This window comes from Ostrea edulis, chromosome 5 (assembly GCF_947568905.1).
Source record: "Ostrea edulis chromosome 5, xbOstEdul1.1, whole genome shotgun sequence".
In the NCBI taxonomy this organism is placed as follows: Eukaryota; Metazoa; Mollusca; class Bivalvia; order Ostreida; family Ostreidae; genus Ostrea; species Ostrea edulis.
In genome coordinates this window covers 85,569,021-85,596,775 of record NC_079168.1, presented here as the reverse complement: position 1 = coordinate 85,596,775, position 27,755 = coordinate 85,569,021, and the positions used below count along the sequence as shown (strand labels likewise).

The 27,755-nt window shown below is 34.7% G+C and overlaps 1 protein-coding gene across 6 annotated transcripts in view; it reads right to left on the bottom strand.

The window, feature by feature from the left end:
* LOC125649193 (sodium/calcium exchanger 3-like) overlaps positions 1 to 27,755 on the bottom strand; it is a 76,936-nt gene that overhangs the window by 35,528 nt on the left and 13,653 nt on the right. For all 6 annotated transcript variants that reach the window (XM_048876481.2, XM_048876483.2, XM_048876484.2 and 3 more), the window contains exon 3: positions 2,808 to 2,908. In XM_048876481.2, coding sequence (XP_048732438.1) covers positions 2,808 to 2,908 — 101 coding nt within the window. The remainder of the gene's footprint in view (positions 1 to 2,807; positions 2,909 to 27,755) is intronic.

The following is a 27,755-nucleotide window of genomic DNA, read 5'->3' as shown; positions in this document are numbered from 1 at the left end:
TATTTTCAATTTAGCGTCAATAGCACTAAAGAAGATGTTATTTAAGTACGTGTTTTACACATAAACACTATATAACAAGTTTGGCCCTGCCCTGGAGTCAGAACCCCTACCCCGGGGATTATGAAATTTCCAATTTTGGTAGAGGCCTTCCTGTTCTACATCACTATGCATTTAGTTTTTCTTATATGTGTGGTTCTTGAGAAAAAGATTTTTGAAAATTTGTCATTTTTGCGCAGTTTTTGCCCCGCCCCTAAGGCCCCAGGGGTACAGGAATCCTGAAATTTACAATTTATGTCCCTCTTGTCCCAAAGATGCTTCATACCAAATTTGAAAAGAATTGGAATGATAGTTATCAAGAAGTTAAAAATGTGTATTGTTCACACATTTAATAACTGACCATTTTGGCCCCACCCTGATACCAAAACCCCTATCCCTGGGGTCATCAAATTTACAATTTTGGTAAAGGACTACCTGTTCTTCCTAAATATCTATTTACTCTCAATTTAGCATCAATAGTATTAAAGAAGATGTAATTTAAGTGTTTTCCACATAAACACTATATAACAAGTTTGGCCCCATCCTGGGGTCAGAACCCCTACCCCGGGGATCATGAAATTTCCAATTTTGGTAGAGGCCTTCCTGCTCTACATCACTATGCATTTAGTTTTTCTTACATGTGTGTGGTTCTTGAGAAGAAGATTTTTGAAAATTTGTCAATTTTGGGCAGTTTTTGTCCCGCCCCTAGGGCCCCGGGGGTGCTGGAGTCCTGAAATTTACAATTTATGTTCCCCTTGTCATAATGATGCTTCATACCAAATTTGAAAAGAATTGGACTAGTAGTTATTAAGAAGAAGTTAAAAATGTTCAATTGTTAATGCACAACGCACGACGACGGACGAAAACCAATTGCAATAGGTAACCTGAGTTTACTCAGGTGACCTAAAAATGTATAGGACTGCACAAAAATAAAATTCATTTCCTTCCTTTAAAATTTTACTGGATACAAATGTCTGATGCCCTGCAATAACTTGCTTCACTCCGTGCTATCCCACACAGTCTGAATAATTCCTAACTTTCCATATTTTTATTGTCTTGAAATTTTTGGAAGTAATCCCCACACAGTGAGTGTTATTAATGGTTTGTCTTTCAAATATTGAGGAAGTGACACTTCAGTTACAATTTTACCGATATTGGGCAGCCCCATTGGGACAAATTCACCAGAGATTTATGCAAATTTGGATAATTTCCTTGGCAACAATTCCAATAAAGCAAGTATTTGTGTTAACAACCTCATTGCATCAACACACTGGGATAATATAAAGTGTCCACATTAATTCACTGCTTACAACTAAAGTCCAGCATTGATCTTTCAATGGGTATCTCTTGTAATTCAAAACATTCTATGAACAAGTTGATGAAATTCTGAAAATCATGATTTTAACAACTACCTCTTGGGCCTTACTGGTCAACTGAGTATCACACAACAAAAAACTTATACACAGTCAAGTCTCGTTATCTCGAACTCGATGGAACCATGAAAAACTTCCCGAGATATCCAAAGATTCGAGATATCAAGGATAAAATACTTTAAGAATAAGTGGTTGTGACTTCCGAATCACTTCAATATATCCATGGTTCAAGATATTGGTGTTTCAGATATCTAACTTCAACTGTGTATTAAAATGTTCCCTGCATCTGTTCTACCTCTGAAAACTAGATGTACTAATTTTTTGCATAGCACATACAAATAATCATCTTTGCATTGATCTTGCCATATGACCTTGGTTTGAGTCACGACTCAATGTAAGGTCATACGCAACCTTCATGTCAAGCATGAGTTTACAACACCTTTCTAAAATATATCAGCCAAAAGAAATGTTTATTAACCAGAAACCTTGACCTTGGTTCATGGCTCCATTACAATGTCACGACTGATACAAAAATACTTTTAAGTGACCTTGACAATGGTCAAATGCAATCTTTTTCTCAAGTTTACAGCAGACATTAATGACAGACAGGAAAGGCCTAGGTGACCTACAAATGCAATACAGCTTGTCAGAGCTGAGTTACCTCCCCACACCCTATACAAAATTCTCTAATGCTGCATGAAGAAAATGTTTCAATGTTCTGCTTCTGAACAAAAGAAATCAACAACACCAACCAATATGGGTATCTGTCCTTAACGTACATATTATAGCATATGTATGATATCATTCAGGCAAATTTTCCTAATATATTTCACTTAAAATGCAAGTAGTGCCAAAATTACATGAAGCATCAATTTCAACACCTCCATTCTTTATACGATGATACAAGTCAAATATAAATATACGTTTATGTTATAATGAGATTTATGGAATGTGTTCCATTTTATGTGTACATCCTTTGAAATTCAAAATGCATTTCGTAATGGGAAAGTAATCCTTGTAATGAAATGAAAATAAATATTCATGATATAAAATGAATATTCATAATGAAATAAAAATGAATATTCATGATGAAATAAAAATGAATATTCATTGCATCAAACTGTACAGTGGATATATGATGCTATTAAACAGGGAGGTAAAGTGATGGGGAGTAGTGGGAGAAATAAGAAAAAATTCAATAAATACAAAATGTACATGAATTTGAATTCTCATCCAAACAAAGAACGGGTAGAAATTTCCGCTCAATCTTTATTTTGTACCCAGTAACCCTACGTGCAAAAAAAGAGCAGAAATTAATGATAACATGAACATTAACCATTTTATGTTTTAGTGTAAAAGTTTATGAACTGATTGCCAGAAAGAAAAAAAACTGGTTACCTGACCCTCTCCGGACAATAGAGGGTTCTTCCAGGTGAATCTGGAAAGTCTCGTTCTTCTCATATTCTTCGTCATCATAAATTTTCAGCAGTATGGTCTTTCTGGAATAATGAATAAAAACTTTTGTAGGAGATAGTTTTGTTTGACAATTGATCTCAACCTATAAATGCCTTGGGTACATTGAAAATATGTTAAATGAGACACACAAGTACGAAACACACTGCGGAACAAATAACCTTTACACTTCTGGTTTTTTCTCTGTTTTGTGAAAAAAATACAGTTAAACTTCATTATCTCAATCTCGATGGGACCAAGAATTTTGTTCGAGATATCCGAGGATTCGAGATATCAAGGGTAAAGTTCTTAAAGAATAAGTGGTTTGGACTTACAATTCACTTCCACATATCCACGGCATTTGAGATATCCGTGTTCCAGATACTGAAGTTCAACTGCAATTTCTTTTCATAGTTCACACTGATCTAGTATACTTTTCATAGTTCACACTGATCTAGTATACTTTTCATAGTTCACACTGATCTAGTATACTTTTCATAGTTCACACTGATCTAGTATACTTTTCATAGTTCACACTGATCTAGTATACTTTTCATAGTTCACACTGATCTAGTATACTTTTCATAGTTCACACTGATCTAGTATACTTTTCATAGTTCACACTGATCTAGTATACTTTTCATAGTTCACACTGATCTAGTATACTTTTCATAGTTCACACTGATCTAGTATACTTTTCATAGTTGACACTGATCTAGTATACTTTTCATAGTTGACACTGATCTAGTATACTTCTCATAGTTCACACTGATCTAGTATACTTTTCATAGTTCACACTGATCTAGTATACTTCTCATAGTTCACACTGATCTAGTATACTTCTCATAGTTCACACTGATCTAGTATACTTTTCATAGTTCACACTGATCTAGTATACTTTTCATAGTTCACACTGATCTAGTATACTTCTCATAGTTCACACTGATCTAGTATACTTCTCTTACATCATGTCTGAATCTTATTACTTTAAAACCTGAGCAAGAGGTCCATGGGCCACATTGCTTACCTAGCCATTGTATTTTCTATGTTAATCTTTAAAACCCTATTGTGGTGCCACCCCGATTCCCAAGGTTAGGTGTGAATAAAATCAATCTAAGAGCTCAGTATGTGATGAATTGGGGATATTTGCATATTAATATGAAAATTATTGAGAAAAGGATTTTTCTCCAATTTAAAAATTCTAACCTAATTACTTTAGCCCCAATTGTGGTATGAACTTGTATCTGAATCTACACACTTGAACATCAAATACAACCTTTGTGTCCAATGTTATCGTCTAAATCTTTTCTGTTCCTAAAATATATTTCTACCTTGACCTTGTCAGAATTACCTTGGGTTACAATCACCAGGATATACCCTAATGTCATATGTCTCACGTATGTCAGAGAACTATTTCTTTGTGTTGAAAGAATCAGCATGCAGAGAAATATTTTTAAAAACCTTTTAATAGCCATATCTTTTTCATTTAAAACATCAAGTAATCAATCTGAAAATAACACATGCATAGGTTCACATGATAATTCCACTTAGTTTGGGAGAAATTCATTTCATGGACAAAAAAAAGTCAATATAGACATGGATGGCAGTTCAAGTACACCCTCTCCCAAAATTTGCAGCAATGTAAAAACTTGACATGTATATATACGTATTATTCAATAAAGTTTATCCGCTCCACCCTTTCAAATCAAATTCAACTAAAATATACAAAAATATAGCTTTTTAAGTGCAATGGATCTGTGCTTCAAAATAAAAAGGGTGTTTACTTTTTATATCAATAATATGTGAACTATTACGGAGTACCTTTTCAAAAGAACATCATTGACATTTATATCTATTAATCTTCTGCTTTCCAATAAATTTTAGTTTATGGCAGTTTATAACATTGGTACACTAAATACACATTGATAATTATGCAGCTAGTCTTTATATTGAAGTCCCCATTATCACCAAAGGATGCATTAATTCATTGCCATAAAAAGATACAATCTACTCCTATACTGGCTTTAATATCAGCAAAAGTGAATAGCAGGTTCATTTCTGTACATGCAGGTATTGTGTTTCAGCTAGACTGCCAAGCTATTATTTTCCTGTAGGTGTCATAAACTGGAGCCCCTGACGATATCCTCCTGACTGTCCTCAGTACTAGATGATAACTCATCTGGTTTTCATCCTACACTGAGCATCAGCTACTCAATGGGATGCAGATGTCTGGAACTAACTTGGTACATACCTCTAACTGCAGTTATCAGGAAAACAGAGGGTTTTTTCTTTGTCTACTGCTTATGAAGAATGCTATGATCAATAAATGTGAATTTTGTCCTAGCAGAAAGAGGAAAACTAGATTCTCACATCACAATTCTTACGTCAGAAGGGGAAAACACAAGCAATTCCCAGTCTTGGCAAGTTAAGTTACAGTGCCAATTGTCATTTGATACTTTACTTATGTGGGCATGATTAAGCACAATAGGTGTGTTCAAAATGTCACACAACACTTTTCCTTACAAAACCTATCTCCACAAGGTGTTGCAGGCTCAAGTTTAAAAAAAAATCTATATTCATCCTATATTTCTTTCCCCTAATGGTAGCTTGGAAATGTTTTTTTTTTAGGATCAATTAATGCTTTCCATTTCAACATCAGTCAATTTTGCCAATTATCTTTGAATTCCTTATTCTGTCTTTTACATACATTAATGATCTGAATTCTTTTTTATATTATCTAATTGTTTGTTTAATATAACAACTTCGTATTGTCAATAACTCATGTCTCAATTTTCTTCATGAATTTTTTAACATACTATCTCAAATCATATCAACATATTTAGTTATTAATACTCAACTCTAATGTGACTGTATATAAAACCTAACAGAAAATCTCAATAATATAATTTCTGTGTGGGAGTAGGATTTGAAAGTAGGATTTGAAAGCAAAGATTAAAGATATGTCTAAATGTGTATTACTGGGGAAAGAAATGTGCTCACATACAGCAAAAGCTACTCCTCTTGGTTGCACTGTGGTAGCATGTAATTGGGTAAACACCACTCATATCACAAACCAATAGCCACTAGCCATGAGGTCTAATTAACGAGACCATAGTGGGACAGAAACTAGAGGCTAATAAAAAGCTATAGCCAGCAGTCAGAATCAGGATCATCCAGTGGCTGATACTTCACAGCTCTCCCGCGGGAAACCATCAGAATGGGTAATGCACTATTCAGATGATGTAACTAAGTCCCAAATACAGACAAGCCATGTCTTCTTCTGCTCTACTATAGGGAATGTATCGTGTGCCATTTTGCATGTTTAATGGCCTTCTAGTTTGGTAAATCCCCATTTTGAAATAATATTGGGGTTGGTATTTTATTTTCATTGCAAATACAGGGAGCATTAACTTGCATTATAAAAGGTTAAATGTCTTATCCTTATTTTTGAGAGATGTATTACTCCTCTGGGAAGAGGGTCTTCTGCACCAGCAAACTATTGCAGTCCCAAAGTCAATCAAGTCAATAAGTCTTCTAAACCTACAGTCATATACATGCACAAAACAATTTCCACCTTGGAAACCAACAATGCATGTTTATGAAGCTATTTAAATCAGGACTAAGAAACAACTTAAGATGTTCTTCAGATTCATTTCAGTTCTAAATGCATTTTTTTTCAAATTCCTAAGAATTATCTTAAAGGATTAATTATAGCTACTTAGGTATCCCAAGGTGGAAAAAAAAAATGGCTGTGCAGTTCAATGACACCACCATATTAGATGTGATAGTGTTTTTAAGGGATAATGATATTAAACCCTCTTGATTATTTTGATGCCAATACTACACAATTTTGGTATCTATACTACATCAAGGCCACTCATCCATGACTTATGTGAACAGTTTCAAAATAAACTCTAATGCCAAACTATCAGGTCTCATGCATTCCCGTGTCATTTCATCTTAGTGTTTGCAAAATAATCATTTTTAAAACACAAATCGTGTCTTTTCAATGTAGCCGATACTACATATCATTATGCCTGTTGAGTCAAGTGACTTGGCCCCAAAAAATGAATGAATTTTAATAGCTCAATTACAAATATACCCAATACTATTGGATGTATCGATGGGACACACATTAGGTTAAAGTCCCAAAATGTTGAGTATGTATAGCCAAATTCTAGAAGGAGGCCACTGTGAGTGGTACGTTTGTGACAACTCCCCCTCCCTAAGATGCATCCCTGGGTGTTCAATGTTTTCACTTCACAGTCACTTAAGACATCCTGGTTAGCACTGCATGCAAATGCAATTTAAGTCAGCTTTGATTTACATCCCTAAGTTTGTCTTAGATTCATCCTTTTAAACAATAAAATGCTTTCATCGGGTAAGCGGGTTATGTAAATATTTTCTGCAATGATTGCTACCTTCATCACCATGGTGACAATTTTAAGTAAACTTTCTGCAACTGCTGAATTTACTTTTTATTTCAAAAACATTTGAAAATTATATTTTTTTCTTGAAAACTACTTTGTCTGTGTGCACATTGCCCGTATATAGAATAACTACCTCAGTCATATTGTCAACATGCATCCAGGAGTTATGCAGTCAATATAAATGTCCTTTAAACATTTTTATTGTGTTAAACTTCAAAAGCAAAGTAAACAGAGAATTAGCTGATGTTTGTATATATTTATCATACAAACAGTTATAAAATCAATTACTCATTTGACAATAACAATTAAGAGCACATCTGGAATGCGACCAAAAAGGGTTTTGCTATTTATGCATCATATTACAAAACATCCCTTCCCAAGTTGGAAAGATGTAGGAGAAGCAAACATTAACATTGTTTCTTGTTGTTTTTTAAGTTGATAGAGACTGTGATGTGCTGAGGTTCCCCATTATGAGATTCAGATGCTGATTAATGACTCAAACTGTCAATTTATTCATGACAGAGTACATGAATGTCTTTCATGATTAAAAACAAAGAATGGAAAACACATGTCCATGTTCAGTCTTTATTTGAGTAAAATATGAAAATATTATGGGACGAGTAAACAAGAGGCCCACAGGCCTTATCGGTCATCTGAGTACTAGTGAACAAGAGCAACGCCAACGTGGCATAATACGCCCGTAGATTTTGTTCAAGGAAAACATATTTTAGTGGGATTCATATTTTAGTGAAGTTAGCACTGTCCTCTGTGAGCTAATTCATTATCATGGGGATCAAAATATACCAAGTTATAATATCCTGGAGATTACGGTTCAGTTTGTATCCTGCCCACAAGGTTTTCCTTATAAGTGATACTACGACCTTGACCTTTGACCTTGAAAAACAATAGGCATCTTCCTCTCATCATGGTGATCAAATATACCAAGTTATAATATCCTGGAGCTTATGGTTCGGTTTGTATCCTGCCCACAAGGTTTTCCTAAAAAGTGATACTACGACCTTGACCTTTGACCTTGAAAAACAATAGGCATCTTCCTCTCATCATGGTGATCAAATATACCAAGTTATAATATCCTGGAGCTTATGGTTCGGTTTGTATCCTGCCCACAAGGTTTTCCTAAAAAGTGATACTACGACCTTGACCTTTGACCTTGAAAAACAATAGGCATCTTCCTCTCATCATGGTGATCAAATGTACCAAGTTGTAAAGTCCTAGGCTTATGGTTCAGTCTGTATCCTGCCCACAAGGTCCGGACAGACAGACGGACAGAGCCATACCATAATACGTCCTGTCTTCAACGGGCGTATAAAAATGTATGGTTATATATTAGAGATTCTGAAGAAGATTTTTGAAAATTGGTCAATTTTGGGCAGTTTTTGCCCTGCCCCCAAGGCCCCAGGGGTTCAGAAATCCTGAAATTTACAATTTATGTCCCTCTTGTCCCAAAGATGCTTCATACCAAATTTGAAAAGAATTGGAATGATAGTTATCAAGAAGAAGTACAAAATGTCTATTGTTCACACATTTAATAACTGACCATTTTGGCCCCACTCTGATACCAAAACCCCTACCCCTGGGATCTATCATCAAATTTACAATTATGTTAAAGGACTACCTGTTCTTTCTAAATATCCATTTAGTTTCAATAGCACTAAAGAAGATGTTATTTATATGTTTTACACATAAACACTATATAACAAGTTTGGCCCCACCCTGGGGTCAAAACCCCTACCCCTGGAATCATGAAATTTCCAATTTTGGTAGAAGCCTTCCTGCTCTCCATCACCATGCATTTAGTCTTTCTTCCACATTAGCGGTTCTTGAGAAAAAGATTTTTGAAAATTGGTCAATTTTGGGCAGTTTTTACCTGAGCCCCTAAGGCCATAGGGGTGCAGGAATCCTGAAATTTACAATTTAAGTCTCCCTTCTTCCAAAAATGCTTCATAGCAAATATGAAAAGAATTGGAATGATAGTTATCAAGAAGAAGTTAAAAATGTCCATTGCTCACACATTTAATAACTGACCATTTTGGCCCCACCCTGTTACCAAAATCCCTACCCCTGGGGTCATCAAATTTACAATTTTGGTAAAGGACTACCTGTTCTTTCTAATTATCTATGTAGCTTCAATTTAGTATCAATAGCACTAAAAAAGATGTTATTGAAGTGTTTTATATATAAGCACTATATAACAAGTTTGGCCCGCAGCCCTGGGGTAACTCCAACCCCTACTCTGGGGATCATGAAATTTACAATTTTGGTAAAGGCCTTCCTGCCCTACATCAACATGCTTTTAGTTTTTCTTACACATGTGCGATTCTTGAGAAGAAGATTTTTGAAAATTGGTCAATTTTGGGTAGTTTTTACCCCACTCCTAAGACCCCAGGGGTGCTAGAGTCCTGAAATTTACAATTTATGTCCCCTTGTCCTAAAGATGCTTCACATCAGATTTGTAAAGAATTGGACAGGTAGTTATGAAGAGGAAATTAAAACTGTTCAATTGTTAACGCAGGACGGACGATGAAGGACGACAATTGCAGTAGGTCACCTGAGTTTACTCAGGTGACCTAAAAATATTTTACTTGCCCCAATGAGACAAGTGATTGTGAAAATGTTTTCTTAACCTGCAAATAGATGGAAAGATAATTTCATTATATCCCTCCTAAACTTATGTAGTAGTCACTGTGACGTAACATGTTACAAAATCTAAAACAGTCACCATGTCCATAAAAACACCTATAGAATGAAGAAAAATTGTCCAGTCATGATGAAAATATCCCGCGCACATCTTTATATAGTGAATAAAGAGTGCACAAACTTTCAGAACATGTCTAGACAAACTCATGTCTACAGACAGATGGACAGACAGTAGGATGAAAATTTATCTACTGAAAAAACCAAATGTAACATCAGAGAAGCAAAGAGAAAATGGCTTACGTATTAACTAAAGTAAATTGAAAATGACTTTTCATGTTTATAACTAATAACAAAAGGTTATCTTGATGTTTACATAGGATGTTGGTATTCTGCAAAACCAGATTCTCTGTGTATCACTTTATCACTCCTTTCATATACAAGATCAAAGTTTTCCTTAGTAATATCAGTTCCTCTGCATCCAATTCAATTTATCAACCAATTCCATACAATCACCTGTTCTGCTTGTTTCTACTGAAAATATGTACACTGTGCACACAGGTTTGAAGAGGAAATTAATCCAGCCAGCAAATAGACCTGATATATGATGCAGTGCTTCTGCATCTCAAATATCTGTAAAATTACACCCCCCCCCCCCCCCCCCCCCCCCCAATATTAAACGGACCTACCAATGTCGTCCCCATCTACCGGTAAATACCACTTTGTCTGGTAAATCACAGACCACATTCTCACTGACAAAAACACTCACGATTTAATTACTATCCCACCAAAACAGAATACATTCATCATCTCCATCCAATTTCAACAAATCATTAATACAAGCAAACCACAGATAAAACCAGAGGAGAGTGGTTGGATGCCAAATGAATTGTCCTTAAGGTTTTTTTTTTATACTATAGTTTGAATTATGGTCATAAAGATTGACATCTACATTTTGAGAACTTAATACCTTGAAGGATGGGAAAGCCTGTCATGTTCTGGGATGTAAATCTAATAATATACAATTATGTTGATGGTATTAATAACCTAGAGTTGCCAGGTCAAGTTAGAAGAGTTAATTAATTTCCAATATTTTCCCCTTTGCAAATTTTTTGTACGGTGTGAGTTTTCCTGGAGATCAATAATCCCACTATTGACTCCAGTGAACAGGATTTCATACAAATTAAGTTCGAGTTAGAATGTAATTTAGCTCCAATCAACCATGTTCTGATATGACCAACTGCAAATCCATAATGCACTCTGCCAGAAGACAGGCACACAACACAAGAGTTCTTTCTTTATTGTCAAAGGGAAATCACTGAGCAAATAAACGATATTGAGCTTCTTAGCCTTACAATCCTGCAAAATCAATTTGTAATACTCCAAATAATAGAAAATATCTTCGATTATGGAACAGTGTCAAGCACGATCTACATTTTATTATGTAAAGCAACTTGCAATACTGTCAATGTCATTTGCTGTTCTGCAAAGAAATGTACATTTATTATTAAGCAATAAGTGGTTTTCTTCTTTTATTGATCTAGTCAAATACTACTTTGTCATGTTATCCTATAAGCAGATTCGTGTTATAACAATATGATCGATTCCTATGTTTCAAGATTGTTGGGAGAGCAGGAAAAGAACATTAAAGAACATCATTCATCTCTCTCTCTCTCTCTCTCTATCTCTCTCTCTGCATGGTGGACAGTTGTTTCCAGAAATTGAGTGATATTATGGCATTTATCAAGATGAAGTGTAAATAATAGCAGTAAAAGGAAATTGAAAGATGCATTATCTTGGCAAACAAGGAAGAGATATCAAGCAAAAATCGGATCCAGTTTCTTCATCTCTGTGTGGCATACTAATCACCATTCCAGAATTCTGTATCACTAGCCACAAAATTTGTCATGTCACATGCTGTTTAAGCTAACTTCTTTTGCAATCTATTGTTTTACTGAACGAAAATTTGATATTACAGAGCGGAACCTGAGAAATGCTACAGATATCATTTTTCTGCCAAATATACATCAACAGCAAATCTGACAATAAAAGGAAATGTGATTTTTCTTCATAAGAAAACAATTAAATTGACACTAGATATGCCAAATATTGCAAAGAGTTTTAAAATGATTTTCAAAAAAATATAAATATTTAGTCATTCATAATATTCTTTTGTTGAGTATCTCAGATATATAGCTCGATCAGATCTTTAGGTTATGAGGTTGAGTCCTTAAGGGATTTTAGTTTTTAGTTTATTACGTAACTTTCAATTTCTAAAATTGCAATTTATCACTAAAGGAATAAATTTCCTTTTATGAAAATAGCGCTAACACCCATCATGTAGTATTATAGCATATAGTGTTCCAGTTCATACCCTCATGTATTTTTCGAAAATGAATTTTTTTTTTACATTTACAATACAATTTTATTTGTCAGAATTACCAGCTTCTAAAATAGTACAATAATCGAAATTCATACGCACATTATTCACATCTGTAGGCCTATCACATTCATGAAGAAATGGCTATCATTAACAATTCAATGGTAAAGATATTGAATGCAAAAATATTGAAAATGTAATGAATAAAGCTTTCTTTTGTTTTTCATACAAACAGGAGTTACGATACCTCTTTATCTTTAATTAACATGTTTTAAAGTGAGGTTTTTCTAACAAATTATCATGGTTTACGTTAGGCTGGGACAAAAATACTAAACTAGTAAAAACACATTGAAGAAAAAACTTTGGTGTAAAATTTAACATTCAAAGTACATGTGTACTGAATTCACAATAATTTGTAATAATCTGCATGCGATCATTTTCAAAAGAAGAGAGGCCTATCTTTGTCACCAGCATTCCTAGGTACCATTACACTTTTAAAAGATGGAAGCATTGATAAATGGGTCTTGTCGAATTCACTTGATCTAAATCGGGGTTTACATAGTTTCTGTAATCTTAATTAACAATACTTGAGGCCTTCTGTTTCATGGCCAGTTCAAGCTAAAATCTACATATCTTGTTTTTCGTAAACAGTCACCAACTCTCACTGTATCTTCAATATTAGCCTGCAAGGGTCTTTGAAGATTCATCTGTTCAACCTAATACCTAATCCATCTTCTTTAAAATAATACTAAGCTAATGTGGGAAAGAGATTTGTTTTTTGAAAATAAAAACACATCGATGATTATACAGATTTTCTAGTCAGTCTCTTTTTCAAGAATATCAATGGCATTTTTTAGGAATGTTCACGATGGCTGTAATTATACCCTGTTTATTTTGTAATCACTAAATTATTTGAACACACTGGATCCTGATCATGATGATCCATCAGGACAACAAAACATCTAATATATCCAAGCAAATGATATGCAAAAAGATGCACGCTTAATTTTTTTTTAAAACTGTACGCGTATCACAAACAAAAAAATGCTTTCAATTACGTTTCTCATTTTGTTACAATAAAATAACATAATACCCGAGTCAATGCAACAAAAGTTGCCAGTCAAACCCAATAATCAACATCATTTAGAAATTGCACATTCTCCATAGCATGGTAATAATTAGAAGAGTGAGTATTTCTTTTTTTCTGTCTACTCAGCACACTTATATTCACAGCTTATCTTAAATGTCCACATTTCTTCCGGATCCATGGCCATGTGCAGGGTGTATATTTTTAAATAAGCTTGGCTTATATAGATCTAGCTGCATCTTGCATCTGCATGCTTCCTTATATATGCAAATTTCCCACAAGTATTAATTTGTATAAAAAATTGTACATAAATTTTTTTTTTTAAATTTTTAAATTGTTTTTATTGACAACTCTATAAAGTCTTTATTTAGCACGGTCTTTATTTTTAAAATAACATTATTTAATCAAAATGCAATCATCGCCGTTTGTTTCTGGTGTCACGAAGAGTTTTATCCAGGATAAGACAATTGTGACTTAAATATTGTCAAAATTATGTTTGATATTCAAGCTGTCCATTGAGAAGCATTATACAGAGATTAATCCAGTACAATCTACACATAAACACTACCTAATTGTTTATCAATGCCTTTGAAATAGGTATCCACCTGTATTGACTCTGTTAGATCTGTCACACATCACTAATCCCCTAACAGACCAGGAAAAACTGACTGACAGCCTGGGGGGTGGGGATGGGGTGGGGGTGGGGCCCCAGCAGGTGTCAACTACTGATTATAGGGTGATTGTCATATTAATTGTCATGGAATAAGCTGCACTGGTCCAGGTTTATAACATTTAGGCCAGAATATTTACATCTGTTTATGCCAGAACTTTTACTATCTGTTTATGCCAGAATTTTTACAATCGCAGCATCTTGGGACAATGTAAAAACCATGTATATTTTATATATAGTTTCATCAATTATAAAATTCCAATGTAACAAACAGTCCAACTTCATGAACAGGGTTCCACTGTATTTTCATCAATTTCCAAAAATGTATTGAAGCAGCAGTCCGAGCTAGTCAGAAATCAACAGTCCGAGCTAGTCAGAAATCAACAGTCCGAGCTAGTCAGAAATAAATGTATTGAAGCAGCAGTCCGAGCTAGTCAGAAATCAACAATCCGAGCTAGTCAGAAATAAATGTATTGAAGCAGCAGTCCGAGCTAGTCAGAAATCAACAATCCGAGCTAGTCAGAAATAAATGTATTGAAGCAGCAGTCCGAGCTAGTCAGAAATAATTGTATTGAAGCAGCATGCAGTCCAAGCTAGTCAGAAATAAATGTATTGAAGCAAGAGTCCGAGCTAGTCAGAAATCAACATTCTGAGCTAGTCAGAAATAAATGTATTGAAGCAATAGTCCGAGCTATTCAGAAATCAACAGTCCAAGCTAGTAAGAAATAAATGTATTGAAGCAACAATCCGAGCTAGTCAGAAATAAATGGCAGATTTGACAGCATCATATAGAATGATACTTTTAACAATAATTACTGGATGAAACTATAGTGGCATCGATGGTCAGTATATTGGGTGTCCGGGGAGCTTTACCAGGGATTTATCAGTACCTTCTCAGGGGTCGATATTTGGCCCCATTCCCAATCGAAAATAGGCTCAAATTTTCCCAATTTACGGGTAAAAATTCCAAAAATAAAATTTTGAAAAAGTTGTGTTGTTTTTATATCACAAATCGTGCATTCTGTTTCTAAGTAGGAACTATCTAAATTTAGTACCGAAATTCGGTACGCCTCGGTCAGTTACCTCTTTATTTGGATGTCACCAAGGTGTACCGAATGAATCTATATATAGACGCACAACAGCAACTGAGCAAGGCATATACACTAAAGGGTTAAGAAAAGATGACGGGGAAGCTAGTAGAAAAATTATAAAGTACTTCTGAAATACCCCAGTTCTCAGCTCAGACAGGTGACGATCGCGATCATGAGCATGAGGCTGGGATGTGTCAATTGTCTTCTACCTCAACTGAGAAACATTGACCAGAAATAGAATACATGCACGATATCACCACTTGTCAGAGTAACACATCGGATGATTCTGAATCCAGTTCCAATGAATCGCTAATGCCAAGTACAAGTACTACTACTTCGATGATCCCAGATCAAAGAAAATTCGCATCTGATAGTGATAGGTACGAATGTCTTTTATTTGAATAAATTAGTAAATTTAAGTATCATGAAATAAAATGCAAAAAATATATAACATATTTATGCATATTTTCATTATTATTTAGGAACTCAACATGTTACTTTCAATCTGAAAATGAATTTAATTTTCAATGTTATTGTAGGCAGGACTGCAAAGAACCGTGCAGGATTTTCTGAGAAAATTTATGACAGATGGAAACCTCCAAACTTGTTTCTCAAACATTTTAAAACTCTTGGAACTTCTTTGCATTGTTCATGTCTGTACCGCCTCTGAAGAGAGAGGCTTTTCCTCAATGAACATTATTTGCACTGTATGCATTAAGAAATAGACTTGTAAACGCATGTGTCTTTGGACAGTATTAGAATTTGCTTATGAGGTCTGACTATGTTAACACTGTGTTGCGTTTTTGTGAAAATTAAAGGTTATGTTGGAATTTAATCTGAAATATATATGAAAACAAGTATATATGTATAATTTTGTTATTTTTCCCAATTGCAGCAAATTGTCGATTAAATTTTCCCAATTTTGAAAAAATGGTGTTTCCCAAAATAGGCTGATAAATCCCTGTTTACGTCAAACGTTAATTATTTTAAAAGACTTCTAAGGTTTTCTGGAGTTCAGATCTATGTTAGTACATAAGTAAGGCATCATGGGTTGTAGTTGGATTGGTTAATCACGGCATTATACTAGCCGCTGTCCTCCTACAAATGATGTTCCAGCTTTTGAAACCTTTACATGAAACTGAAAGCGCAGTAACATGAAGCAATTTTCCAATCAATTTTCTTTCAGTCTCTTAAATTTGACTAAAATAGTATGTGAGAAGAACATGTTGCCATTATTTGACTTTCCTGGGCCAATGTGAGGTCAAACAGAAAATCAAATTGTGTAAATTGAATTTTGTGAGGCCCAAGGGCTTTTCTGTAGATTTGAACATTGTAGTACGTCCTACTTCATAGCCCAGTGAAGTTTTGAAAAGGAACATTACTTCTATCAATACATATGAGATGCATTTAGAACATGACCGTGACTAACCACCCACCATACACTGCGTACATTCACAATACAAAATTTTCACAATTTTTTGGCATAGGAGCTTGGATAAAGTACAAGGGGGTAGGTTCAATAAATGTTTAGAACTTTGAAGAATTTCAAATGGGATTCAGACTTGTATTCCACAACTAATTAGGCTTACTAGGTAATCATGTTGTTGAGGATTTGTAATTGCAAAACTATATTCCTGTCTAAGCTACTGATAGATTCTTGTTTTACCTTGCAGAGGCTGCTTATATATATCATGACTTTTCAAAACTTCATTGGAAATTGAAGTTACAATTAGGAATTTACCACAAACGCATTAACATTTAGGTAGAGCAGCAAACTATTGCTCAAGCTACAGAATGATCATTATATTTTGATATTTTTCTAAACGGCCTAGAGGACCAATGCAGAGCTATTTCAACAAGAGATGTTAGTATAATATATATGCCCCTCCCCATTTCATCAAATTATAGTATACATCACTACACATTGAAGATTTCACTAAGAGTTTTCAATGATATATTGTTCCCAGTGTTGTGCAGATAGCACAAATGACACAAAATATGCTGGCAAAATAAAAGCATGGTGTTGGAAACACAAGTAATGACCTTGCATGGACACAATGACCTGCCAAGCAATATTTGGATGTGGATGTGAATTTGCCAACCAAACTTGTATGAAGTCCAAGAGGCATAGCATTCTTCAGCTATCCATTGCACAAGTTCCATCATACACTTAAAACCTGTCTAACCTGGAAAACCTGCCTAACCTGGAAAACCTGTCTAACCTGTTAGTGACCTTGAAGATACTGACCTTTTGAACAATGGGAATCACATGCACATTGATTTGTGCACATGGATGTGTATATCAGCTTACCAATTATGAAGTCAGAGAGGTAAAGTGTTTTCCAGTTGCCCATTGCACAGGATGTGCAAGATCAACCAAAGCATTAATGTCCCTTCTACAAAGGGAAGCAATAGAAGTTACCAGTCCTGCATCTACACACGAGTTCCCGACCCTACACCCGAGTTCCCGACCCTACACCCGAGTTACCAGTCCTACACCCGAGTTCCCGGCCCTACACCTGAGTTACCAGTCCTACACCCGAGTTCCCGGCCCTACACCCGAGTTACCAGTCCTACACCCGAGTTCCCGGCCCTACACCCGAGTTACCAGTCCTATACCCGAGTTACCAGTCCTACACCCGAGTTCCCGGCCCTACACCTGAGTTACCGGCCCTACTTGTTTAGGTAGCATCAAATGTAAACATTGAATAAACGCAATACCCAACACTAACGGTATGCTTTTGTTTTCCTCAAACTCTCACCATTGAAGCATACAGTCTCATTAAGAGAGGAGATTGCAGGAAAACCAGACTAATACAATGCATTCTGATCTATGTGAATCACATAAAGTCATATACACATACTAAATGAATATTTGATCAGCTCCCTGCATTTTTCATTGATACCCATATCAGACAACACAGATCACAATCCCTCTCACACTCCAGTGCTTGTGCATAAAATTAAATGCTCTCTTGATAAAGTTCCTTGTTTATGAGTTATAATATACCTGTAGATGTAACTCAACAATCTATAGGGCATACCATATAACAGGTATTTTCTGCAGTAGGAAATTTTTGGAATTTCATCCTTAAATGGTAGCAAATTATATTCTCATTTCCAATATCTGCAGTTGCATTATATGTATACCTGTCAGCATGTACATATTTTTTGTGATTGTAATTTTTGCAGATTTTTCCTATCCGCAAAAAATGGACAAAAGCGGAAAATACCTGTTATACAGTAAAATATCCTAACAATAAACATTTAATAAGCAAGCTTTATTCTGTCTACTAAAAACAAGTAATTAATCTATCTAGATTATGTTGACATGTAAGATTCTACATACAGTATGAGTACTAAGTATGTCAACATGCAACTTAATTACGACATGCACCAAAAACGTGATCAGATAGGAATTAGAAAAAAAAATCATAAAATATCAAATATCACCAATGTGTGACATGTGACGTGTTCAGAAAATCTATAGAAAAATACGCCATCATAGATTAGAATAAAATGCTGCACTTTGAACAACAAGCTAGAACGAAGGTGATGATTTAATCCCATCTGTTAATACCACTGCTAGTTCTTTTATGGAGATAATGTATGCATTCTATCCAAGCGGAGCCAAGTTGATTTAAGAAACCTGTTAGCCTTAACTGTTATTTGAGCATCACATACTAAAATCTTACTTGCACATTTAGAAATGTTGCAGGCTATGGTGCAAAGAGTGCTGCTGATCTTTCAAATTCTTGAAAACAGCATTTGTGATTGGCTTTTTTATCAGTGACATATATTAACTATTCGTCTATCACCCGCATATCACGTATCAGTAGCATTTGCTTTCACCGCTCAATGATGTCACCCATTTCCCCAGTGTTTTATAGATGATTTGTAAAAGTTCATAATTTTTAACATATTTCTTCACAATGTTTACCATTCTTATATATTCGTTTAGCTTTACCTCGGGGAATTCTTATAAAAGCTACTTTCTGACTATTGAATCGGGAGTAGAAGCAAGTAAAAAATAACAATGAACACGGAGTAAAATATTTCTTTTCCAAAAAATTTAAATTATAATCATAAATTCTTCTTTTTTTTATTTCAAAAAATTTGGGGGGGGGGTTGTTTTTTTGTTTTAAATATTTTTTTTTACAGCAATATTAGCTGTCATTATGGTGTCAAAAAATTTAATTGTAAAATTGTGATTTACTATTTTAATGATAGAAAAAAATAATTAAGGCATATAAACTTTTGCTACAGTATTGTCTTCCTATACAAAAATTGATTTCTATACAAAACTATAGAGAAAGTCTATATATTCAAAAGAACCCAAACATTTCTTTTGATAAAATCAAATTAGTTTTAATCTTATTAACAACTATGGTTAAAGTTACACACAAAATTATCATAATAGCATATTTTTACAACAAATTAAAAATTTTCATATATATATATAAGCTTTAAATATTGCTTAATTCAAGCAATCTAAAATTATCATAAAATTTGATCTTGATCTCAAAGGGGAAAAAAATGTAATTAATTTAGTTCTATACACAAGCTTTAACATATTCATCTATTTTACTAATGACTGAATATACATTGGATATGCACGAAGGGGGGTCATTGATGAGGGAGGAAACCAGAGTATGCAGAGGAAACCCATATTTCCGAGTGGGCAACCTTAATACCCCCTCTCACACAATCGATCTATTGATCTTCACACTCTTGATTGAAATGATGAAAAGTAAGTGTGTTGCCCATTATGAGCTTCATTGTAAAGTTATAGACGGAAACAAATATTTCTAATATATCTACCCTCTCCTAGGGATTCAGGTTAGAATAGGTCCTCAGTACCCCTTGCTTGTTGTTAGAACAACTAAATGGATCAGTCCTTTGATGAGACCACAAAAATCAAGGCCCGTTTCACAGCAGGTGTTGGCAGTTGCATGCATAATAAAGATCCCTCCCCTTGCTCAAAGGCCATAAGCACAGAGCATTGAGGCCAAAACTTTGCAGCCCTTCACCGGCAATAGTGACACCTCCATATGAGTGAAAAATTCTATAGAGGGAAGTTAAACAATATACAATCAACTAAACAAATTTACCAATAAATACCTTGACTTCGGTCAACCGACCATGGTCATAACACACTGTCAGGTCATTATGAATCTCCACACTATGAAAACTGTCCTTGGCTCAGAACACATTAGAATATATATTTACGGTCATTAGCAACCTTTGTGCTAAGTATGAGCTAATGTTTCTCCATTGCAGAGCTGTGGCCACAAGGACAAACACTTATATGATTTTGTTTACTAATGAATATTGAACTTGGTTGGCTAAAATGTTGTTGAATCAAGGTCATTATGGATCACCTGGTCATGAGCAACTTTTGTGCCAAGTACAAGCTTCTGGTGTCTTTATTACAAAGTTCTGGCCTAGATACAAGGAGGCTGGAAGAACAGAAGATTGACATTCAGACCTACAGTCAGCGACATCGGTGATTCCTGTGTACGCTACAAACCTTGTATGCAGGGGCTACAGTCAAACACAGTTACTGCAAACACTCTTATAATGAATTCTTGCATTCAGCAAAGTGATTTTTATTCCCTGTAGTTTTATAACATGATATGAACTAGTTGGATTTAATGAATCATGTTTATAATTAATCGAAATTGTTTGTCCCCAGCACTTTCCTATAAGCATGTTTTACTGTGGACTAATAATTTATTGCTTACAAATGAGATTTTTCTAAAAGATATGTTTTTTTTTCAACTCCGTATAGTCCGAAGGACAGCAAAGGGTGCACATAATGGACTTTCCATTGTCTAATTATCATTTAACATGTATACAATGATGAATTACAGTGGTCTGGTGTCAAACACTTGAGCATGCACTTTCTAGACATTTTCGATGTACTTTTCAATGTTAAAATTTCCTAGAAACCATCTCAACAGTAGAAAAGAAGCGACTGAGATGTGCCGAATTATCATTCAACATGCCACCAGCAAAACACACCAATATTGCATGTGATCAAAAATCTTTAATCCTAATGAAATTTTCAACCAGTCACAGGGGCTGTTACCAAACAATGGCATGACACATAGATAGAATGTCTCTTTATGTACGTACAGTATGGGGGTCATATTGAGTCAAACATTGTACGATACTCAGGCGGCCCATGTGGTCTTAGTTTGGTACCACATCTGTCCGGAGGAGGGAGATAGCTAGGGTTACTGTTCAGGAGGTGAGAATTACACTAATGATAACGAGTGAAACTGATGCAGACCTGCTAGTCCACCAATGTTAAAGAAAAGACAGCATCCTATTTTTATACATGTCAAGGTATAAAATATGAAGTGGTAATCCCTTATCCGAATGGAACCCCTTTAAAAATTGCATGGAGTGGAACCCAATCCCCTTGAAAAAATTTCTAGAACCATCCATTAAGTGTAGCTGCACTCGCTCTAATGGTAGCACCAGCAATATAATGTAAAATTATGCTGTAAGTGAACTTGATCATTTTATATATATACTCTGTATAAATGCAAATTATTGATGAGCAATTATCATCCTATGATGCTTGCATCTTGTATAATTTTCAAAAAATTTCCACCATAAAAAATATTACATCTTCAAGAGTTTTATTCATTGACTATTAAAAAGACCTTGAACTTGAGAGCAAATGTAAGCTTCAGTTTTCACATTAGAAGTGGGAACATTGTCTGACATGGAACAGAATCCCGATAACAGTAAAATCACATTATGTTTAGTCATGTTCACAGCTTGAGTTAATCTTCAAAAAAAAGGAAGAAACTGATTTATTAAATGGAAAACAAAACAAACACAAAGAATTATCACAAATCTCACATTTTCCTCTTTTGTGAAAAATCTGTTTAACATCTACAGATGCCGGATTATATAGTTATTATCACCTTTCTATTTGTTTTGGTTGTTTACATGTCTCTATATCTAAGAAATCTTTATTTTTTTCTTAAATTGTTAACCGATTGAGCAACATGACTGGACAATATTTTGGCATAAAATTATAGCTTGCTATTTCATCCTCTTCACACAAATATCTTTGACTTTGCATCATTGGAAAATCAAAACTCCTTGACCTGTAAATTCTGAGAACATAAACATTGGAATAATAATCTTGATCGATTTACAATACAGTAATCACTGTTACAATTTTTCAAGTAATTTCAATTGTTAAAGATTGATGGTCATGCATTTCTGAGTTCTGTGAATAAATGTTAATTACCACCCACAATCATTCCTATAGAAGTGTCCCTGGGAGACACCTGGGGAACCTCATGGTTGTTTCAAGATTCAAAGGATGCTGAGAAATTTCAAATATATTGTATGTTTAATTATTCATACTTCAATCCCTTTGTGACAAAACCATAACAACATTTACTACCAATACTTTGAGTCATTTCTTGTCAATCTTGTAATCTGGCGTCTGCAGATACGATACATGTTCCATCGTCTGCCTTCAGATTTGACCATAAAAGTCATACCAAGTGTTTGCTTTTTATTTCAAAAACCACATCAGCAAATTAAAAGTGAATAAGATCAATATTTCTCCCAGTGACACATCTTTGAAATATACATGCATTGTAGCAAAATGAACATCGTATTCTACATCTGCAGCACACAACCTCTGTCCCTTTTTTCTAATATAAGATAAAAATGTGAACATTTTACGGACTTCCGATGCCAGACAGAGGGTCTATGGATAAATTCTGTTTAGAATAGCTCACTTGAACATTAAGCTCTGATGTGAGCTTACAGTTACATAGCTTTGGAAACAAGGGGAGACTATTCCCTAAGGAGACACCAGGTACATAATTCTGTAACGTGATACAACTACATGTCTATAAATCTTTAACAGCACAGCAATTAAAAACTCTGAAATTAGATATTACAAGGGGATTCTCCAAAGTCTCATAAGTGAGAATGATACTGTCAGTTAGAATCATACACACAACACACAATGGATTGATTATACCATTACCAACGGTGATGAAGACAAGTCAAAATGACACTGATTTTGCATTCGTCTTCCGCTGGTACCTGGACATCATTAATAGTGTTTGTATAAATAAGGTGATGTAATTTATTCTCATTACACTCGTACAACATGGAGTCAATTAATAAAACAAAGCTCGGAATGCAGCTACTGGAAAACATAATGGTCTCCGGCTCTTTTTTCATCTGAATTTTTTTTCCTATGGCTAATTATACCACACTCCTGCAACACTTTGTAACAATTTGTGGAGCCAGAAGAGATCTATTTTTAGACACTATACGGATTGGTACTAGCATTTAAGCAGAAAGGTTACTGCTATGATGTACATTAAGATGAACTCATTTTGTCAACACCACATAGTTCAACTGTGATCAGATCAGACTAGCCATTAGCAGTCCTTCCTTATTAAATATAACAAAAGATTTAAGTCATATTTCATTAATGCAGAACTATACATTAATATAACTGTATGAAAAAATCCTAGCTGAAGGTGAGAAAGCATTTTTGAGATGTAATCGCTGTCTATACTTACAAAGACTAGTCATCTCCTCCAATTTCAATGTCATGAGACCAGAGATGAACCAGTTCTGTTTGACTGAGGCAGAGAAATGTATAAGACATTGGCAGACCTAGGTGTGTGCGAGAAACTTCACAAATTTAGAATTTAAAATGAAGAAACCATTGATGTTGCAGAGTATGGAAACACCTGTTTATGATAGAGAAAATAATGCTAGAGTTATATATAAAATGTGGCAATATTTGGTGCTTTGCCTGTGCGGACTGGCTGACGATCTTTAAAATGTTCTTACACATACTTCATTCCATTGTTGAAAAGACTTATTTTTCTATTGAATATAACAGTAGCCTATTTTGATCTTACAGTAAAATTTAAGTCCCCAGAATGACTAACAGACTGACCATCTCTGCTCTAATTGATCTCAAGTAGGGCAATGCAAGAAAATTAATTATAAATAGATGGTCAGACAAACACTCTCCTGACCATTTGATCTTGAAAAGTTGGAAAGATTTAAAATGACTATCTCCATTGTATGTTAAAAATTTTCATCCCACAAAAATGTACAATATCTATTAATTAAGACTTTGTATTTGAAATTCTGGCAAAATGCATCAACATTTAACCTAATATTAAAGTTGAATCCATTACCAACTAATCTCGAGTCAAATGAATTGAACTGTATATGTTTACCAATAAATAGTTTGATGAAGCTTAAAATAGCTCCTTCATCAATAATGAATGCAAGCACTCGTGAGAAACAGTGAGGTTTTTTGTTGATAAATAACCGAGACAATCGATTAATGACAGTCACACACAGTATATAGTCAGTCACACTGCTCCGCAATCTCTTTTAACCAAGACACAAAATGTTTCCTTGAACAAAACATGTTACTGATGCTTCAAAACTTTCTTTTCCCAATTATCCTTACTTGGTGGAGGGAAGGAGTGTATCCCACAAACTCAACATAATGTCTCAGAAAATCCAGGAAGGTGACATCTGATGTTACAGTGAGATGAACTATTCCTTTCCTGTGCCAACTATAACCAGCTCGAGTAATAATATCACTTGTCTAGTACATACTTAATTCTAAGGTTAGTTTGTTTTCAACCTTGTTCCTTTAATTTGAGTATAATTTTTAAAGCATAATGCATATAGCTGTTATGCTTTTTTGTCACCTAAATTTCTACTTTCGTTTTCACATTTAGGGATCGTTATCTTCATCTTTCACCTATGAGCTGACTTTATAAACAAGTCTCACCTGCCTAGCCTGATGCCTCATACAGTTAAATGTCAATTTAATCTTACAACCATTGCCTTTAACATTTCACTGACCAGACTCTGAACCTTACAGAAAGCGGACATAAAAGACAACGCCAGTGTTCACACCTAGAATACAATGCTGTGTCTGCATAAACATACACGAGCTAGTACCCATTTCTCCTTTTTATCAAGTTTGTGATGGAAATTGCACATTTAGAACTGTTACAGTTAGTAAAAAAAGACCTGGCAGTGTAAAGCCACATTTCATGGTGAATTTGCATGGATCTGCTGATACTGGTCTAAAATATAACAAGGAAATCATGGGGGGGGGGGGGGGGGGGGGGGGGGGGGATTGAGAACCACAATGCTACAAAATTGACTCTATGTCTGCTAAATAAGATGACCACTTTATCAGGTTCAGGCTAAATAAATACTCAGTGGAATCATGGAAATTTGTGGGGTACATATGTTCAAGGGTTGTTTGATTCTACAATTTCATTGGGATGTAATTTTCATGGATACAGTTTCTGTATATTGAAACATTAAATATTTTGTGTATTTCATTGTCAATGGTTTGAAATTCATAGGAATGGGGTACCCATGAAATCCACAAAAATTGAGCCCCCATAAAATGTAACGATTTCACAGCACATTAAGGCAAACATAAGTTTTATCATGGCTATAATTAATCCATTCTGCTAGTCATTTTTGGTCACAGCAGTCTGCAGATGAAAAAACAAATTGATTGGCTGGTCCACCCCAAACCACATGCACCACCTCTCCACATGTTGCATGTACTGTTGTCTAAGTTTGGGATCGATGCATCGTATCTCTATCCAAAGCTGTTGCTATCTCCCTTTTGTCATTACCTGACAGTTGCTGAAATATTCAGCAGATGTTGATATGCCTACACTACCAGACAGAATAGCGAGTTTGGAGGGCATGCTCTAATGTCCAGTTTTGTTTTAATCTTCCGTCTTTACCTGCACGTCTATCCTTTATACGATATCTTCCTGTGTTTTATAACATGCCATAATGAGTCTTGGCAGGAGGGCTTCACCAGACTTTTCTCAAAACACTTAATCTTCAAAGCCTGTAGTATTAGCCCACCAACTTGTGGTTTATTTCATTCATTTCAAATTGCAATATAGTTAACAAGAAAAACCTCATTCAAAACTTTCACTCAACACATCAGAAATTAGCATTACAATTTAGCATATCTGTGAGCAAATTTAAACAGATTTTGAGAGTAAACTAAACAAACAAAAGCTTTTTGGTGAGATGTTCCATCCATCCTGTACACAATAAGCTCTTTATACTCCGCTATAATATACAAATAGTGGCACATGCTCATGTTCAACGATTATTCTCAGAAGTAAATACAATATTAAGAGAATTATAGAATACTGGCCAGTAGATGACCTTATAATGTGAGGATGTTCTATTATCAGTGTCAAATTTTTACTGTATAGTACAAATGCAAACTAGCTTTGCACTCGATACAGCAAGGACGAAAATAAAATAAACTTTTTAAAGACATTAAATGCTGTCAGCGACTTAAAATCTGACCACCCAAGCTTGCAAAACAACAAAATATTTGTCCACCAACATTTTAAAACATTAGAGCCACAACTGTCTATAAATTTCAGGTATTATTTGAGTTTTGAACGACCAATAATTCTAAAAAAAAAAAAAAATTAATATTTAAATTCACTCTGCCATTTCTTTAGTCATCTGTCAAAAGACATGTAAAATGATGGCTGTACAAATTACATTCCTCTTCGAGACCAGAAAAACAGAAAATATTGATGCATGTCCATTACAAATCAGGCAAACAAACATAAAATTTGCCCCCTAATTCTCTTCACTACAACTTAGTATTTTATATGGAAAGACATCAAACACAGCATTAGCGGCAACATGTCTGCACTCATCAAATGGAAAGCAGAGTGATGACAGTGGAATTTTTGGATTCGGATAGCTGAGATATTTTTGGTACATGCACCGGAGTCTGTATCTGGCTAGTGATGAGGGTAGCATTATAAAGAACAAGTCAGGTTGTACAACCTTCTCCAACTCGCACCTGAACATCATTATGTAGATATATATTCTGATAGATATAAATATATATACACTGCAAAACAGCCAAGCATTAGAACAGAAGCTAGCAACTGAATGCAGAATCTTGATACAGAATACCACCAACTTCTAAAGATCAACTCATTGAGAGCAATTACCACCTAGATATCTGTATAATGTCTGCATCCTCCTGTTGCCAGTGCTCTTAATACTTAACATGATGAATTCATATTGCATCTAAAAAATAAAAAGTCCACTTCATAATTGACGAAAAATAATAATGAAACTCTAAAAGGGGATATTTTCAACTTAAAATAGTCATGTCTTAAAAGTGACATGCTTATAGTATAGTCATAACTCTGGCCAGGAAGTCAACAAAATAATCCTAGTACCAAGTTATTTACAGAGTGCCCGACCTGATCAATATTTTAGTAATTGCAAATAAGTCATCGATTGGCTAAATGAATCCTGTTCAAGACAACTATACCAATTATGCATTACAATAGCAAACATACAACTCTGAACTAGAACCTATAGTCTAAACTAATATTGTAATCTCATCAAAATCCTGTAGGAAAGTTGTGTTACATATCAGTGGGGCTTTTTCTTTTCTTTTTGTTTTGTTTTCTTAGTCCTCTTAAAATAGAAAAGCAAGCACTTTTCAATAGTGAATGCTTTAG